General features: G+C 41.3%; 1 protein-coding gene across 2 annotated transcripts in view; it reads left to right on the forward strand.

Moving 5' to 3' along the window:
- The first annotated feature begins 2,476 nt into the window (after positions 1–2,476).
- The window catches only part of MEMO1 (mediator of cell motility 1), a 28,814-nt gene continuing 12,834 nt past the window's right edge, over positions 2,477–18,456 (forward strand). The window contains exons 1-3 of one of the 2 annotated variants that reach the window (XM_032102612.1): positions 2,477–2,630; positions 14,593–14,674; positions 16,771–16,839. In XM_032102612.1, coding sequence (XP_031958503.1) covers positions 2,570–2,630; positions 14,593–14,674; positions 16,771–16,839 — 212 coding nt within the window. In that variant the 5' untranslated portion in view covers positions 2,477–2,569. Of the gene's footprint in view, positions 2,631–14,592; positions 14,675–16,770; positions 16,840–18,456 lie in introns of those variants that run through there. The other variant, XM_032102613.1, reaches the window with a different exon arrangement.

An 18,456-nucleotide genomic window follows, 5' to 3' on the forward strand; every position in this document is an offset into this window, starting at 1 on the left:
AAAACTGGGGAGGACATTCTCCAGCTTCCACGGGCTCTGAATTGACAATGCTAATTGATAGCAGAGAAGGGCAGAGATTCACCTGGCTGTCATAGTGTTTGTGGCATATACCACAATTTAAGGATTAGCAGAAAGAAAGCTTGTGCTTTCTGTGACCTGCTAACACTGAGCTGTAGTGTTCCTTTGCATCTACATGGATGCTGGGTTCATGTTACACCCAGTAAAAACTTCATGCTAATCTGCACCTAGTCTAGGAGAGATAAAACTACACACATGGAAAGGAAGGTTAATGAGGAAAGCAAGGGAGAAGGAAGCTTCAAAAAAAGAAGCACAAGGAGAAAAGGAATCCAGCCTGTTATACAGCAACAAAGAAGAAAATATATTTAAGAAATTTTAAAAGGCAAGATGAAGAGGCAAAAAACACTACTAAAGAAAGGTAGTACACCCAGAAGAAAATACTTATAAAATGTTTTTACTTACTAAACCATCTGGATTACCACTCAGAAGTTCTTATATTTTAATTTAATTGAAAGATAAGTGCTTAGAGAAAATGAAAGCTGTTCTTCTAAATGATAGAAAATAATACCAGATAATTAAAAATTATTTTAATTTCCATTTCCTCTAAAATGTTCCTCCTAGCAGCTTCCTCTAACTGTTGGTGATGGACTGTGGGACAATGGTGTATCAATAACTTGAATATACCCTGATGTGACCCATTTTTAAAGTATATAAACACAACATTTATTTTTCTCCATGCAGTAAAATTTATCCTCTGCTGCATTTAGTTAACTTTATTGAAGGATTAGTTTATTGAAGGATCACTTCAGGAACTATTCTTACTACTGAAGTTTATGTATATTTGAGAGGTGTAAATGGGTATCACAACTACCAATATAGTTTTATCTTAAAGCAGTCAGGTAGGGTAGTTCTTCCAGTCTAGGCAGCAGTTATAATCTGCATTAACCTTTTTCAAGACACTGTAAAAGAATACTGTAAGGATATGTAGAGCAGTGAAGGCTTCATAAAACATTAGACATTTGCTGGGACAGTCGGGCCCCGTTTCCTCATGACCACCTATTGGAAATAATAATTGAAGACCCCAGTCCATACTGCCCCTCAGCTGCATTGGAAGGCCAGTGTCACGGGTGCAGAGGAGGGTCCTCACTGGTAAGAAGGAGAGCAGCCATGTCCGCAGCATGAGCCTTTTTGATCTCCAAGACATACTGCAAATAATGCCTTTGTCCCCCACTTCCTTTGTTTTACTGTAAAAAACATCAAATCCAAAACAAAACCAAACAAACAAAAACAAAACAAGCCCCCAAACCTCTGTATTTTGCACGCATTTATAACGGCCTGGAGGACTTTTCGAATAAGATGACAAAGAGAGAGGAGGAGAATGTGTTTCCTGACCTGGCCACATGTGCTCCACCTCACAAAGCCCCAGCCTGCCTGTAAGACCTTAATGGCTGCATCCCCTTATCTCTCCTGTTGTGGTTTCCTCTCCGCTGCTTGCATCTCCTACGTCATCGGCTGAAATTGCTTTTTCCCTTCCCCCTTTTGTACCGGCCATACTCCCCTTTCCAGCTATTTTGAGCCACGCTTGATGTCTCCATGGCAGCAGTCCATTCACCCAGATAATAAAAAAATTAAATAAAAATTAAAGGGGTGGGGAAGTATAAAGCTGAGAAGAACCGGAGACTTTCATACAGCTGTACACCCACGGCCCTCGCTCCGTGCCACGGTGCCATGGGCGTCACGGCACGGGCAGGGAGGCGTAGGGAAGGATCCTAGTTCGGAAACACGAAGCCCCAGCGCAGCAAAAATCCCTGTTCCCAAAGATGCCTTTGGGAAACAGTGCTCCGTCCCTGAGTCCTCAGTATCCCAGCTGCTCGCACGGCCCGTGCCGGGCGCGGGGAAGCCGCAGAGGCAGCGGATAGCGGGGCGCTCCCGGCGGGTCACCCCCGGGGGTCTCCCCCGCCCCCCCGCCCCGTTCCCCTCGGCTGACCCGCGCCCGGAATCTGCCCCGCCACCACGGAGACACGGCCCGGCCAATCAGCGCGCACCGCACCCATCGCCACGGCAACGCGCTGGCCAATCCGCGGCGGGCTCCCCCGCCTGGCCCCGCCCCCTACCCACCTCCCCCGCGGGGCGGTGCCGCAATTGTCAAAACGGTGGGCGGGGCCGGCGGAGGGCGAGCGGCCAATCAAGGCGAGGCTTTTGCTTTGGTGCCCAATGGGGGCGCGGCGCCCGCGCGGCCCTTAGTCCACGGGAGCCGAGCGGGGCCAAACCCAGTTGCGGCCGCGGCCTCCTTCTCTCCGTGCCCCCCCCCCCCCCACCCGCCGGCGCGGAGTTGGCGGCGGCGGCTTCGGGCTCTGTCCCCGCGTCCCCCCTCCGCGACCCCGCCCGGCCCCGCGCCCCCGGCCCCCGCCGCCCCGGCAGCGCCACCTCTGCCCGCGGGGCCCGGGCCGTGCCGGGGGAGGAGGGGGAGCAGCGCCGCCGCCGCCGCCGCCGCGGGCGGGCCCGTCCCCCACCGCCCCCCCCGAACACCATAGGCGGCTCCGGCTCCAAGATGTCCAACCGGGTGCTCTGCCGGGAGGCCAGCCACGCCGGCAGCTGGTACACGGCCTCAGGTACTGCTGCCGGGAGCGGGGAGCGGGCGGCGGGGCTGAATCAGCACTTTGGGGCCGCCGGGGCCGGTACCGGGCGCGGGGAGGGGCTGCCGGCTCCGCCCCCGCCGGCACATGGCGGGTGGGGGGTCTGGGGGCCGCCGGGCCCGGCCGCCGGCGGGGAGCGGGCAGAGCCGGGGAGGGGGCACCGCGGAGCCCCCCGAACACGCCCGCCGGCCGCCGCTGTCCTCCTCCGGCCCGGGTACATGCAGCGGGGCAGCGGCGCCTCTCGGCGGAAAGCGGCGTTTGCTCATGCCTGGCGATGGATCGGGCCCTCCTCTGCGCCTCGTGTGCCTGCCCTGCCCGGCAGACGCTCCTCGCCGCAGCTCCGGCAATGGGGCTATAGAGCCAAGCCGTGGCTGCGCTTCGCACCGAGTGTTGCGCTTCGTCAGAGCACGCGAACGGATTTCAGTATTTTCAGCTGCTCCTGGGCGTTTTTTGTTTTGTTAATTCCATGAGAAAATACCGCCTGTCTGGGGTTAGAAGGCAGGTGAAAAGAGGGATGTTTCTTTTATTTCTTGTCGAGGTGTGAAAAGAGGGAGATTTATTTCTCTTTTTGTAGTCTAAGAAGACCTTCTATTTTTCCTTCCCAAGCGCTTTCTTTAGAGGGCGTGAAAAGTTACTAAGCAGTAGCGCAGACTGGTTCTGTCCATAGAAAGATGTGGTACTTGCAGAAGAATAGAAGAAAAACGTGGTGCACTGAAGGGAGATCTACTGCTCCCCTTGCCCACGCCAAAAAGAAGGCAGAAACCTGTAATAATGGCTTGGTAGCACACATGCTTGGAAATAAGTTTTGTTCGGTTTTGGGGCAGAACAGCTTTTATGAAAAGGATGCACATTTGTATTTTCAGAGCTGTTAATGCGATTTGTAAGGGATGTGCTCTTACTGGCCTCAGGAGTAAAGATGATTACAAAACTGCAGGTGAACGAGCTTAGATGAACAAGTGGCTGTTGTAATGAGCAGTTCAGAGGAATAGAGGGATGCAGTTGAAAAAAACCCAAACATTAAAGTGTTGCATTCAGGATCCTAAATTAACGTCTAAGAAGAATGAGATGTGAAAAGTCATACACTTCTCTCCTCCATAAATTGATGAACGAGGTATGAGGCAAAAAATGAAAGGGAAGAAAAGAAATACAGGGGGGAGGGTAACACAGGAAGAGGTGGATTGTGTGATAAGTAGCTGGGCTTCAAATGGTGGGTAGGCAGTTTCGAGACAACAATAGAGGAGAATTGTTTTCCTTCTGAGTTTAATATTCTAAACATAATCTTGTATCCATTACAAAACTGGCCTCAAATCTTCATGCAGCTTGCAATTACATTTATTTCCAGTGATCTAGAAAGGTAGGTAGTTCTCTGTTTACAGAAAATATACAAAATCATGTCAAAGGTATCTATTTAAACATGTGCAAAGACATCAAAACACTGAAGCTTTGTGGTAACCACGTTGGTTGTTCTATTTATATTTTCATTTATGAGTAAGGCAGAAAACTGATCTGTGATATGGAATGGCTACATTACACACCTTACACACAAATTTTGTACTTTGCTTGGTATTGGACTTAATATCAAATTATTACTGGATACTTGCAAATAAGAATTTTAATTTTTTAGAAATAATTCAAGAGGCATGGATATTGTCTTTGACTGTTTTCTTTTCTAGAAAAATTCAGTGCATAATTTAGTTACACTACAGCTTGGTAAGTGTGTGTGACTAGTTTGGCCAGTACTAGCTGTTTGTAGTAGGACATCCAAAAGCATGTTATTGCCATTGCTTTTGGGCAGCCGTCTGGCAACTGCTTATTGAGGAGATGTGGGATGGTTGCCCAGACACACTGCATGAAAAAAAAAACCCAAAACTGAATCATGTTGTAATAATGAATTATGACAGCTGTACTTGTGACAAGTTAAATTGTTACAGTGTTATGGTGGGGGTAAGTGGTTGATGTTGCATAAGCTGGGGATTTTGGAAATATGTCTTTCCTTAAATGAACAAAGAGTATTATGTGTCTTGCTATAGAACTCTCTTCTGCTGTTTACACTGGGTATGTGAGAGCAGGAATTGTGCCTGTTCAGCAAGGACAATTTGTAGCTTGAAAGCTAATTTTTGTGTCCCATTTAGGAAGGTCCATCAAAACTCAAGAGAAAACAAACAAGGACCACGAGGCTATGTGTTTGTCATAGACTTAACTTAAAATCTTCCTGTATTTCAGGCCAGACTCACATGTCAGCTGCTACATCAAACTTGTAACACAGGCTCCTCAATTGTACTGCTTGAAGAAAGTGGGTTTTACCGTGTGTTTTCAGCCTACATAGCTCCAAGGCTGGAACTGAGGCAGGGATTAGTTTGAATTGTGATAGTTCTTTGGTGTGTTCCCATGGTTCTCCGGGGATTGTCTTTTCAAGTCCTCCTACCTCCTCTGTTCTTGGCGCTCCTGTCTCGGCCCAGAAGCGATTTGCTGTGTTATATATAAACTGGTTAGCATTTAAGCTTCCCATTTCCTCCCAACTGCTCTCTTTCTACAGAGCTGAGTTTGATTACAGAGGGTGAGTGGATGCCCTGGCTACCCTCATCCTGCTCTGTAGTTAGATGACCCATCTGAAAGGGTAATGAGGAATGTGATTTTTGACAGATACGTTCAAAATCATTACATCTGAAAACATTTTTGAAGGGGCTGAGTGAGGATAAGGTTTTTAAGTGGCAATTTATCCTGAGGTGCCTGGTACCTAGGGCTCAAACATCAACACACCATCCAGGATGATGCATGGCATCCTGGATTTGGGAGGGTGTGACCTGCAAATGTGAAGCACCCGTTGCTATTTTTTAAAAAAAAAGTCTCTGAAATCTGGCTGTGGAAGTCAGCTCTGGGAAAGAAGGACCAAAGCCAGCTGAGGGGGAAGAAGACAAAGGGTGGATCTGTAATGCTGTCTAGCTTTTGTGGTCAGAGGATATTCTTAAACTGGGTTAGCAGTCTCCTCTGCACTCTGGGAGTGGAAGTAATATCAGAGGTGAAGCCACAACCAAGAGGGAGGTGCTATTCTTCACGGATGGTCAATGCAACACATATAAGAGGGTTTAGAAGAAATATGACTTTTTGTCTTTAGAGGCTGCTCATTCCTATGGGACAGCAATTGCTTCAGCTGAAAGTAGACCATTGCTCCATTATTTTCTCCAGCCATTGGATACGCACTCCTTAGGTTCTGCCCTGGAAAATGTAAACGTGCGCTACATTCTAGTATGAATACGCCACCTACTTGCATGATGCTAATGAATGCTGTAGAGCAGGTGAGACTGGCTGTTCAATTATGCACATCTAGGCACCTTCACATGTTAGAATGTTGCATCTAAGTAAGCAACTTGGTATTAGAGGGTAAGTTAGGTCCCAGGGAGAAAGCTCACTGCTTCCTACTCAGTAGAGGTGAAAAGGGGGCAAGACGTGGAAGATGGACTTCGCCATGATGTTAGCATTTAACTTCCCATGTGTTCTTCATTGTGCACTGTTGTAACAAAAAAAAAAATATCTAAAAATTAAGTTTTTCAAGAAGTTTTGGCAGGTGAGTTCAGTATGAAAATTTTAACCAAAGCAGTTGTCATCTCTTTTTTCTCTAGAATTCTTGGTGTGGGGAAGTTAATGTTCCTTCCACACCAGTCAATGCAGCACCTTAATGACCTTCAGATGTGTACCTCTGGAACATTTGATTGGCAGCAAATAGAATAGTGAAGTCTGGTCAGTTGTTCCTCCTCCTACTTAGCAGCACCACTGAGTGTGGGAAGCTTTACAACCAAGCTTCCAAACTGAAATGGTGCTATGCCCATTGCTGATAGTAGGCCACTGTTCTAAAAAACCTCATTCTTTATTTGTAGACCTTGATCTACATGTCTGCTTTTTAAAAAAAGTTAATGGTATATGACATGCCATTGCTTTTGTGGACTAGCAGCCTGGTGCATGCTGGCCACTGAAAACACTTGCAACATTTGGATAAGAGCATACAACGTAAATAAAAATATCGCCCTGTTGCACTGCTGTCATATAGATTGTTTAAAAAAAAAAGAAAATATCACTGTTGTGTGGTTAAAAATAGTACACTCATATTTATTTTTGGAAGAAAGTCCCAGTCCTGCTGTATTAATTCAACCACCTAGTATCCAGACCTCTTGAGAAATTGATTTTTAACCAGCAGGGGGAAGAGGAAGATTAAGGACAACTTGAAACAAAAATGGCATAATTTTGAGTGTCTTTGAATGCAGGCAGATGCATTCCTAGATACAAAAGGAGCAGATGAAATAGAGTGGAAATGACATGCTATCCTGAGCATGGACTGTATGCAGGATAGCATGTTTATTCTTTGATGAGAGTAGATTCGGTAAGTGCTGGGCGGTTAGTACTGTGGGAAATCAATCCATATGCTCCTGAAATGGAAATAAGCATTAGATTTGTGCATCTTTTTTCCCTCTGTAGCATGCCATGACAAGTGGGATGTCACACATTAGGGTGCTGAACATGGCTTATTGGCTGGCAGCTGGCCTCCCTCATCTGGCCCCTGGAAGTGCTAACTGAATACTGCGCTGCTCTTTATTGAAGTGTGTGATAAGAGTTCTTGTTTCAGCTCTTCCCCAGTTAGTGGCATGGTGATACAGGTAAAGAACGAAGGTTTTTAGTAGGCTCTTCCAGGTCACAGGAGTAAAATCAAATTGAGAATGTGTGAGAATAACAATACTACATGTGAAACTTGCCCTGCAAAACAAGTTTGTTGTTCTATTAGTTAGGGTTTATTTCTATGCTTTCTCTGACCAAACCATAGTGGGCAGAGGCGTGCTATTAGCCTGTGCCAGCTTGTTTGAGCTAGGAGAACTTTCATTTCCATAAGCTTATTAATGCAAATGTGAGTTGGCAGAGTAATTGCTGTGTCGACTTGAAACACCATTGCACTTACTGTCTTCAAAGCTCTTTTTTTTAATGATGAGCCAAGTAAATGGCCAGTAAATATCTGAAGAGGCTTTAAACCTAATGGTGCACTTGCGTTCAGAGTTTTCTGCTGCCATAGCTGCTATACCCCAAAGGAGGTAGGCACTGACATCTTGTTGCTACCATTTTTAAGGATTACACTTCTAACTTGTTTGGACAAGAAATGCCAGAGCTGTCGAATAACTGGCTGTCTTACGGCCAGGGATGCTTCAGCCTTATGTTTTGGGGGGAAGTCTTCATGATGGTGTGTAGATCAGCTGAAAAGTATAACATTTTGAAGAACTTGAGCAGATCAGAAAATAAATGAAAAGGCAACTGTGTGCCGTGAATGATCAGTTTAGAAGTTGCACTTCCCTCAAAGTTGGCCACTGTTTTCACACGTTTGCAGCCTCTTCTATTCCTTTGTAATCCCCAGTAAGATCGGCATGAATGCTTTTTTACTGCCTTTGTACCAAATACTGTTTTTTCTGATGCCAAAACCCACTAACTCTGTTAGAAGCTCTGCGAGGTAGGCAGCTTCAAGATGCAATAGCAGTGTGATTCTGAGATAGAACTGCTCTCATTTGTGCCTTCTGGGGCTTGGGGGCCCTGAAGAGTGATGTGAGAATGACTGTTCGTTTTAATGAATAGTGCTGTAATCCCAGCATTTATATGCTTGTTGGCATGAGCTGGAACTTCTCATCAGCATTAGCAAAAGAGTGTACATCAGTTACAGCTGTTTCTGCTTTGCTGTGATGTTGCTGAATATGTGTAATTCATTCACCAGGCCTGCTGCCCACAGTTTCTGAGTGCTGCTGTGTTCACTGACCTGCATGGCTGTATCCCACCTTAACTTAGGGCAGAAACTCTTCTCTGTAGTGTGTTGGATATGGGTGTCTGCAGCAGCTGAAGAGGTCAGAAGGGAATCACACGTGACTCTGTGTGTGGTTTAGACTAGGAATGCAGACGAGGGGTTGAGGAAGATGTTCTCTGTGTCATAAGTCTATGAAAGTGGTTTACTGTGGTGTGCCAGGAATCCTGGCATACTCCCGAAAATTGGAATAACTCATCACAGCTCGTTCATAAATGTAATGGAAAAGTAATGAATCATCGTGTTGTTTGTAGATGGTTATAGACAAATAGATCCAGGAAAACATGGAAAAAGCATGTGGGGGGGTCACTGAAATGAGACATGGTTTAGTGGTAGACTTGGCAGTGTTAGGCTTATGGTTGGACTCTATGATCTTAAAGGTCTTTTCCTGTTTGATTAATTCTAAGATCTCTTGTAGTGAAGAGAGCTTTCTGCAATAGCAGGATAATTAATGTACTGATCATGAAATCTTAATGTTGTGACATTAGCTGAAGCATTACAAATACAGCTGTTAAGTTCTTACCTTGCAATCTGTGAACAACTAATCATAGTGTCTTACAAATTCATCAAGTATTTGCTTTGCAGTGTTAAATACCAAATGTAATATCTCTCTGCCTTTGGTAGTTTATCTTTTTTTAGGCTTTTTATGGAGAAACTGGATGTGTCATTACTGACTCTTTTATGAATTAAACATGGAAAACAGCAATAATATGCAGACTGTATTATTTAGCATTGTATGCTGAAAAAGTGTACTGGAATAATTTGGAATAAAATTTCTAGGCTATTATTTCTAGCTGAATCACTTAAATATAGTCAAAATCAAAATACTTCAAGAAAAGAATGTAGATTCAACTTCCACTGTACAATGGGAATTGAAAAAGAGCTTTACATTTGGTGCAGTTCTGGTATCATTAAAATAGGTCTGCAAGTATCATTTAGTGAATACTTTCACAAATTTAATTTACATTTAGTGTCTATTAGAGCCAAAATCATTCTCAGAGGTATGGAGCAGAAGGTAATTTGTTTGGATCTCTAAATGACCTGAGTACTAAGGTTTTTTTATGAAGCTAGGTAGCTACATGTTGGTTGATGTTCTTAATGAGTAATGTTATAATTTGATTTTTTTTTTTTAATTCCTGCCAACTTTCAGTAAAGGAAAATCAAGAACTAGTGGAATACTGGAGAACTGGGGCATGCAAGTAAGAACTGCCACCAAAGCAGATTTCGATATCTGTTTTAATGTTTCTGTTGTGACTTCAGTTTTATTTTCCCCCATTCAAGCATTACTTGCAGTTTTACTTCCATCTTACAATGTGTATAAATAGGAATTTATGTGGCATTGGTGTAATCTCTATTTGTGTCTTAATTTTTCCCCTGGTTCTTGTTTGCATAGGTAAATTTCTGCATTGCTTGTAGTCTGATTTCACCATTTAACCAATATTGGAGGAGAGTATATGCTAGCAGTGGAGAATGTGCCCATCAACATGAGTTGTTGGAAATCACCTTTTATTCCTGACAAATCCTAGTCTTTGCATAGCTAAAACTTATTTATTCAAGGATTTGGCTTTTGTTTCATTGAGAAACAGATTTTTTTTAAAGTGATGTTTGTGTTTTTTGAAAAATCCTTACACTTTCTGCAATTCTAACTGTTAGTTAGTCCTCTGTCACGTTTCAGATTGAGTTTGCCTAACAATTTGTTTCAGAGTCACTTTCAAAATTGTGGAGAATGGAGTTCCCTTAGTTGCAGTTACTAAACTAATTGTATGCCAGCCCCCAGGGTTTCACTATTACTTTGATTTTTCTAACACTCTACAAGATTTATTCGCTTCTTACCACACATGTTGTAATATTTTAGAAGCATTTTTGAGGTGTAGACCTTTTTCATCAATGGGAAAAGGTAGTTAAAAGGAGGAAGACTCAAAGGCTCCTATAGGCAGGAGACATGCTTGGATGAGTAAAAGCTGTCAAGTAGAGCTGTGAATGCTGGGGACTGCAGTGTTGCTGTTGTGCTCCGGCATTACCTTGCTGCAGGTGCTGTACACATCTGGCCAAGGGAGACCAGAGCAGTTTTCCCTGGTGCTGCTCTAAATTTTGGTTGAGGTTTATGCTCTTCCAGTAAAAAAAGCATTCACTGAGACTGAGGATTCACAGCAAACACTGAGCCTTCCCTACCAACCTGAAAAAGTACATTTTGTATGTGTAATGGTGGCTGCAGGAAAAGGAGCAAAATGCCATTACATTGTGTAGACACTTGACATATAAGCACTTCAGCCTCACCAACAAGGTGAGGTAGGCTGTGGAAAGAATGTGCTGGTTTGGCTTAACCCACAAAGTCTGGACCATGACAGCTGTAAACCGGGGTGATGATCTTAGCTGAGTCACTACCAGATGTCGTTCTGTTATTACTCCCTGGGTAACAATGACATGCAAGTAACTTGGAAGGATTCTTTCTTGCTCTATTCTAGAGCTTTCTGATGGGGATAATGTTGATTGTTAAAATAAGTTATCCTTTTAGGCAACATGATTGAATAAATGCTGCCTGTATTTGTATCCATAAATTTGCCTGATGGAGACTTGGTCTGTGCTTAAATTGTTTTAAACTTTGGCATAACTTCTACTGGATTTCAAAACAAAACAGGATGTGAAATATCCACAGATAATGTCAGAAATTTTTAGTTACACACCTATATTTATACTTGACTTCATAGGATTGAAATGCAGATCTTAATGTTACGTACTTCAGTGAAGCTCATATTTTGCTGCTTAACCTTCTTTTGGTCAATAAAAGGTCTTATCTTACAGTAGTAATGCTAAAGTATATTGATTGTTGCATCCAGAAATTGTATCCATAAGGTTTTCTGCCCTTCTGTCTGGGTTAGCCTTAAAACCTGTCTTGCTCTCATCCTGCCATCTTTCTCAAGATGAGCTTTGCACCTGAGGCTCAAGGAGCTGGGACCTGTTGTACTTCCCACCACAACAGCAAGAGGATACATGAGTGGCAGTGCTGTTCACTGCCCATGCTGGTCGTGTAAGGAGATGCATATTTGTTGCAGCTGTCTTGATGACTGTTTTTCCAGTTAAGCTTCATTTAAATATGAACAAAACGTACTAATAGAACACTTCATGAAGAAGTTACTCATCTACTATAATACAATTCCATATGGCAGAGCATAGCTACTGTGATAGTGTGGGTTTATTTGTATTTTGTATAACCAAGTCAAATATTTTGACTTTAGCCTTAAGCATTCTCATGTTTGAGAAATTGGGAGAAAAACTTCTCTGATCACTTCAAGAAAAAGTTGGTGCTAATTTGGTAACAAGAAAATTACAGTTCTAGAGTATCCCCCTTGAAGTATTTGTAAGCATAGGAAGCTGCAGGTAGGCTCTACTTATCTCAATTCATGTGGGTACTGTGTGATTTTTTTTTTTTTTTTTTCCCCTTTTAGTAAAAGGCCATGGATATGTTGTACTCTCCATTCTCTCTCTCTCTCTCTGTTAGTCCTCTGGAGAGAGAAATTTGATTGCATGTTTTATTAAAATAGTGCAGTTAAGTATAAGTTGAAATGAAAGTTTACATTAGGTCAAAATTAATTATTTGAATGGGCACCTCATACTTGGCATTAAAGGGAAAAAATCTGAGAGCAGATGTGTTACTTGGTCCTTAAGTAAACTCTGACAGAAGTTTTATCCCTTGGGTTGTACAGATCTGTTATTTTACTGCCTCTAGGAAGAAAATGTTACTTTGTTAGTGTGTGTCTGTAATAGCAGACTAAGCAAACCTGGCCATCTTACCCTGCTACTACACTGTAAGATCAGGAAGTTCTGGTCAGATTTGACCACTCACGAAATTTTAGGATCTTACCAGGTGTTCTGACCTTTTTTAAACTGTTCAGCAGGTTACCTGATTTATCTCAACCAAAGACAAATCGCCTTAACCACCTCCTTAGTGAAAAATCCTTGCTAAAGAAGGGGTGGAGGAAGGCTAAGCACAGTGCTTTGCTGGGGAAGAGTTTCCCTTTGCTTAACAAATTTTGGCCCTTTTGCAATTGTGCTGCTTATTGATCCTCTTCTTTGAGGAGAAGGGGTCAGGTGGGGAAAAGTAATGTTTAAATCTGGGTAGTCAGTGTTGGAGGGAAAAAAAGTGTCTTCCTAAAGAGCTTCATTCAGAAAGTATTTTATCTTTCTACATATTTTGGGAGAATTAGGGAGTAGAAATTTTTTTAGGTGATTTGTTTCTTCACTCAAGTATATAACAAATAAAAGTGGTAATATTGTAAAAGAGTACTGGTTTGTTAGTCTTCTAGCAGCTTAGAAGGAGGATGGAAATAGAGACCCATTTATTTTTACTTAGCTTCCCCAACAGCCTCCATTTTCTAAGATGTCATTATCCTTATCTCTACTGCTGCTATGTTGGCTGCTTGTAATTTCCCCAAGCAACAGAAGCAGCAGAACAAAATTGGTATGTGGTGGTATTTTTATAACAATTTCATCATTTCACAAAGTCACTGTATTACATGAGTGACAGCAGTTAATCTGTGTCACTCTTTCACCTTGTTAGAGTTGTAGACAATAACTAAGGCTTTCAAGGTGTAATTGAAGGCTTAGGAAAATGGTGCTGCTTAGGAAAATGGTTCACTTTCTTCATGTAAGAAGGTAGGGTTCTTCACAACTACAGAAGTTGTCCTTTTTCAAGAAACACATGGATTTAATTTTGTATAAAAACCAGTGGCTTCAACACCTCCCCTTCACCCCTGGGTTTCCTAGGGAAAGCTTTTTGACTATCCCTGGATTAGGGATAGTCAAAAAGGGATTGATTGGATTCTGAAAAAGTTGACATCTTTTCTTTTGTTCTCTGTGGTTCTTGTCAGCCTTTTGGAGAGCTGTCAGCCCTTGTCTGACAGGGCTGTTTGGAATCTATCTGTGAAATGGCTTCAGATACTTAATTTGGTTTTGACTTACACTGGCAGTTGGTAGTTCAGCACCTGCAGGGGGAAGATACAAAAATCTACAGCGTGCATGGAAGAGGAAAAGCAGCTTGCTGCACCATACTTTACAGATAAACTCTGCTGCCGTAGAGTTCTGCCAAAAGCATAGTATCAGCTGAAAATAGTGCATCTATTTTCTTTGTTATTGGTATGTTACTTGTAACAATAGCAGCTGGGTGAGTTTTACTTGAAAGCTTGTTTAGTGTTCATTAATATGAACATTCATTAATATGAAAGAATGTTGTGCTGTATTTGCCAGACTTGAGACATCAGAAAGTTTTCTTGTGATGGGAAATAATCTAAGTATGGTTTGTTTGGTTTTGGTTTTTTTAATGTTGTATTTCTAAAAGGCTTTTTTATCATCTGTCAGGTGATTGAATTAAGAATATTAGCTACTTGTTGAGGTACAGACCTTAGTTTAAAAAAAATTAAATTCTGGATTGGCCAGTTATCAAGGTTGACAAAGTGTTCATGTACTTGTAGTATATGTTGATTGATCAGAAGTTGTTAAGGTGTTAGGATAAGCATAATGTCTTCTTACTTTTAGCTTTTTCCTGTGGATTTACAGATTTTCCAGGTTACAGTGTGTTTTGTATTATGCTCTTGTACTTGCTTAATAAAGGATTTATTACCATAACCATTGGCTATCATGCAAATCTCAGGCTTTTGTCTTATGTCATCTTGTCATTCTGGTCTCTCTTGATAAAGATCGTAAATTTTTACTTCTGAATTCTGCAAATATGGTTACAAGAGGAAACAATCATCTGTTAGTGATTCTTTTGAAATCAGCAGCCATCCTTTCTAATGGTGAAGTGGTGTGTTCGTTAGTCCCCACAGAGAAAGAAACAATAACTGTGTTTAGATGCGCAGTAAATGTGCTTCCTGGACCAGGTTGAAACTTCCCTGCTGTAGCCTTCAACATTACATGGTTGGGGTTTCTTTTTGTTGTTGCATGGGGTTCTTTGGGGGGGGGGGGCATATTTTCTTCTGTTTGTTTTTAGATTTAAACTCAGCCTTTAATGTTTAAGATGACTTTTAAATCTGCTGGACTTTTGAACTTTATTTGTAAGTTCTTGAGGTGTGTTAGGTTCTTTCATGGCTTCAGTATTTCTGTGTCTCTTCACAGGACCCCAGCTGAATGCGCAGCTAGAAGGTTGGCTTTCTCAAGTACAGTCCACAAAAAGACCTGCAAGAGCCATTATTGCACCGTAAGTCTGAAATAGAAGTTCAGTATATCTAATATTTGATTGGTTACATGCTCGTTTTCTTTTTTGAGTGATTTTGATAACCAGTAAAAGCTAGTATTTAGTTCAAAGAAGTGTTGTGTGGTTTCTAAATAAGTGTTTTGTATATAGCATAGAATGGCAGAAATCTATGCACATTTGGATGTGTGATTAGCTTCCTTTTGGTGATGGACTGCACACATAATATTTGTTTGTGACCCAGTCAGATGGGTAGAAGTTGTATTAATGAAGAAAACAACAAAACCCCTCCAATAACAGGGAAAAAACCCAACCGCAAAACAAGGTAAGCAACTCTCCTGCATCTCTCCCACCTCCTAAATAAAATTTAGCAAAGCTTAAAAACAACAAGTAATTAAACACTATTCAACTATCCAAAATGGTTTACTTTTGTTATATTAGTTTGGTTTTATTTGAGCTATTTGTCCACAGCTGAAATAGGCATCATCTGAATATTTAGGGAGAATTCAATTTCTGGAAGATACTTGAGACATGTAATGACAAAAATATGTTGGTCATTCCAAGTAATTATGATTTGGAAGGAAACACTAGGAAAACCACCTTAAATATATTGTTTTTCCTGTGCTAACATAGCATTGTCATAATGTTTGAAGTATTGCATAATAGTATTGCGTGTGCAGAAGAAATTGTCCCACATCTGCCTTAGTCTTTCTTGCAGGAATGTCAGGAAAGAGACCTTTCAGCTGCAGATTATGTAGTCTAGTTCTTTTTCCAGGATTGCTGGAGGTCTTCCTGTGGTCTCACCACATTTTTTCGTTAATTGTACCCTTTTTTTGCCACCGGTGAAGTGAGATATGTCTAATATTTTTGTGGATGATGGAAGAAGCCTGTAGCAGTGGGAACATTTCAGCAGGCTCTTTTGACATTGTCTAATAACATACCTTGCCCGTTTGTGAGGTCTCGGTCTGCTGTTTCTCCCCTTAGTATGTATGTTAGTACCTTTCTGAGCTCTTCAGAATGAGTGGGGTAAGTGATGTTGAAGTAAAATCCCAGAGTCATTTTGAAGATAACTTGCTCCAGGTATCAGTCTGTGGATGAATACAGATGTGTGTGAGCATACATAAATATAAGTACATATAAAATCCTTCAGTGCTGTCAGTGGGAACTTCTATCTTCAAACATCCTGTAAATCTCAAGGCTTGCAGCATGCATCATTCTCAGTGTCATTGTGTAAAGCTGTGGTGTGGACATACTGCTAAGTGACCAGGAGCCATTTTCTACCTCTTGACCTGGGACTCTGGGAGCAAATGATCTCTGAAATTAATGCTTTTAGTGGTGTAAAGTGAATTTTCACCCATTTTAATGGTCTTGAAGAGAATGGGCCTTCAGATTTGAAGGCAGTATTTGAAACAACTAGTCAAAATGATTATAAATTGTGTTGGAGCACGCACAGGAACAGAGGTTGAGCAAGGACCAGGCCAGAGTGATAGGAAAGGAAGGTGAAGCATGTAGCTCATTCTCTGCAGTAAAAGCTAGCATGATGCTGCCTTCTCCTTTCCATGTGCACATTCATTCTGTCACTGAGATATTCTTAAACAACAGAGCATTTTTATTCTCTCTTTATCTGCTGTGACATGTAGTTCTCTCTTTGCCAAGGCCCCTCTACTGTCATTATATCCAGTTACTGGAGTGTGGTTAGAAGAGCTTTCTCCAGTAGTTTGCCACTCCCTTGTTCCCTGGCTGCTCTGTTGGCATTATCGCGAGCTTCTCATAACAGGTGGCTGTGCAGTCTGCATGCATCCTTTACAAATAAGGGAAGGTCCTTTGATCTGGAGCTTTCCTGACTCTTCAGTGGTCATTGATAGTTTTTTAATCAGTCAGTAAATGGTTACTGCCAGTTCTTCAACAAGTATGTGTCTTGTGTGATCAGTACTGCAGCAGTGCTTTCCTGCTCTTTCAGGAGTTGATTTTTGGATCACTCTTACAATTTCTAGCTCACTGGGGACAAATAATAAATTTAAGAGATTAACATTTAATATCAACATATTTAAGATGTTAAGTAGTATTTAACATCTTAACATTTTGTACACTTTGATTTGCAGCCATGCAGGATATACCTATTGTGGATCTTGTGCAGCCCATGCTTACAAACAAGTGGATCCCAATATCACGTGAGTGTTACAGCTTTCTTTACAAAGCTTAGGGCCCTTGCAATTAGCTGATAGTGGAATGTTCTTGTTACATTCTTACAGCTTGAAGTACTCAAATTTTAACTTTGTATTCTTTTTGGCCTTCTATGCATTGCTTCTGTTTGAACATGTAAATGTTCAAATTGGATGTTACAAAAGGGGGGAAAACAGTAATATTGTTAAAATTATTGGTAACTAATTTTTTACAAGGGAGGGATTAAAGATGTTCTTTTTACAGTTTATTACTGGTGTTCCACTGCTTTTGTAAAAGCCCAAGCTGTTTTTGTTGGGGTTTTTTTGGATTTTGTTTGGGTTTTTCTTTGTTATTGTTGTGAGGTTTTGTTTGGTTTTTTTAAGTCTATTGAAATACTTCACCATGATTCTGCATTGGTTTTTCAGTGTAGGATTATGGGCTGAATACTGCCAGGATTCTCTTCTGCTGTGGAGAAAGTGACCAGTGTGTTTATATAATATGTGAAGTTAGTGAAAGTTAATCATTCCAATAATTTTAAATGAACTTTTGTTTCTAACAAGTTTAAAAAAGGAAAAATTAAAAAAAACCCCCAACATGCTGTTGTAGTCTGTGCCTTCCCCTAAAAATATGAATCTAGTTATTTTTGAGTAAAGGAATATAATTCTTGTTATATTCTGCTGACACCAATGTTGTTTTTTTTAAATGACAAAAATTCAAAACCTCTCCAGTATATACTCAAAGTATGTATTTTGCAATGCTAAATAAAAACTGGCTAGGCTTATCAATTGTTCATAGGATAACATGCTGTAGTACTTTTCAAAGGCAATGGTTTTAGTTCTTTCTAAACTATTGCAAATGATGTGAAAGTAGCTCATGGTATGACAGACACCTAGTTTCTCTAAAATTTCCTGAACAAGCTGCATTCCCTAGGTTCTCTGATATGGAGTTGGTTGAACTTGCTGGATCATTTGCTATTTTACTGCATGGGATGTTTAGAATTCAGCTTTGAGCTAAACTGTTGCATGTTTGGATATTTGTTTTTATTAGCTTTGCAGAAAGTTTGTGTTTTAGTATACCTTGTTATAGCATTCCCTGTGTAAGGGGTTAAAAAAAACCCCTCACAACTTTACATGTCTCTCCCATTCCTTTAATTCAGTGCCAGAAACACGATGATATGATCCTGAATCTGAAAAGCTGAATTGCCTATATTTTTTTTTCTTTTTTCTTGTAAGTCCTGTGGCAGGAGACCCTTAACATCTAATCAAGAGCCAGGAACTGAGGACTTGATGAAATAACATCATGATGACGTGTAAAAGGTTGCAGTATCAGCTAAAGCTGTGAATGTGCAGGTCCAAGTCCCTGTTGTTGATGCAACAACAAAAAAACCTTAACATATAACAACATAAACCCAGCATTTGAGAAGGATCTAAATTTTAATTTAGTGAAACCTAAGTAAGGCTAATCAAGTAAATAAGTGAAAAACTCTGAATAGATGATAAACCCATAATCATTATTTGATCATGTATTTATTGAAGGTGCATAGCCAAAGGTTGTGTTGATTCAAGGAGGGAATTCAAAAATCTGTTCTAAGCGGCTGTAACACATCATTTGGCCTCCAAATGAGT

This window comes from Corvus moneduloides, chromosome 3 (genome assembly GCF_009650955.1).
Source record: "Corvus moneduloides isolate bCorMon1 chromosome 3, bCorMon1.pri, whole genome shotgun sequence".
Lineage (NCBI taxonomy): Eukaryota > Metazoa > Chordata > Aves > Passeriformes > Corvidae > Corvus > Corvus moneduloides.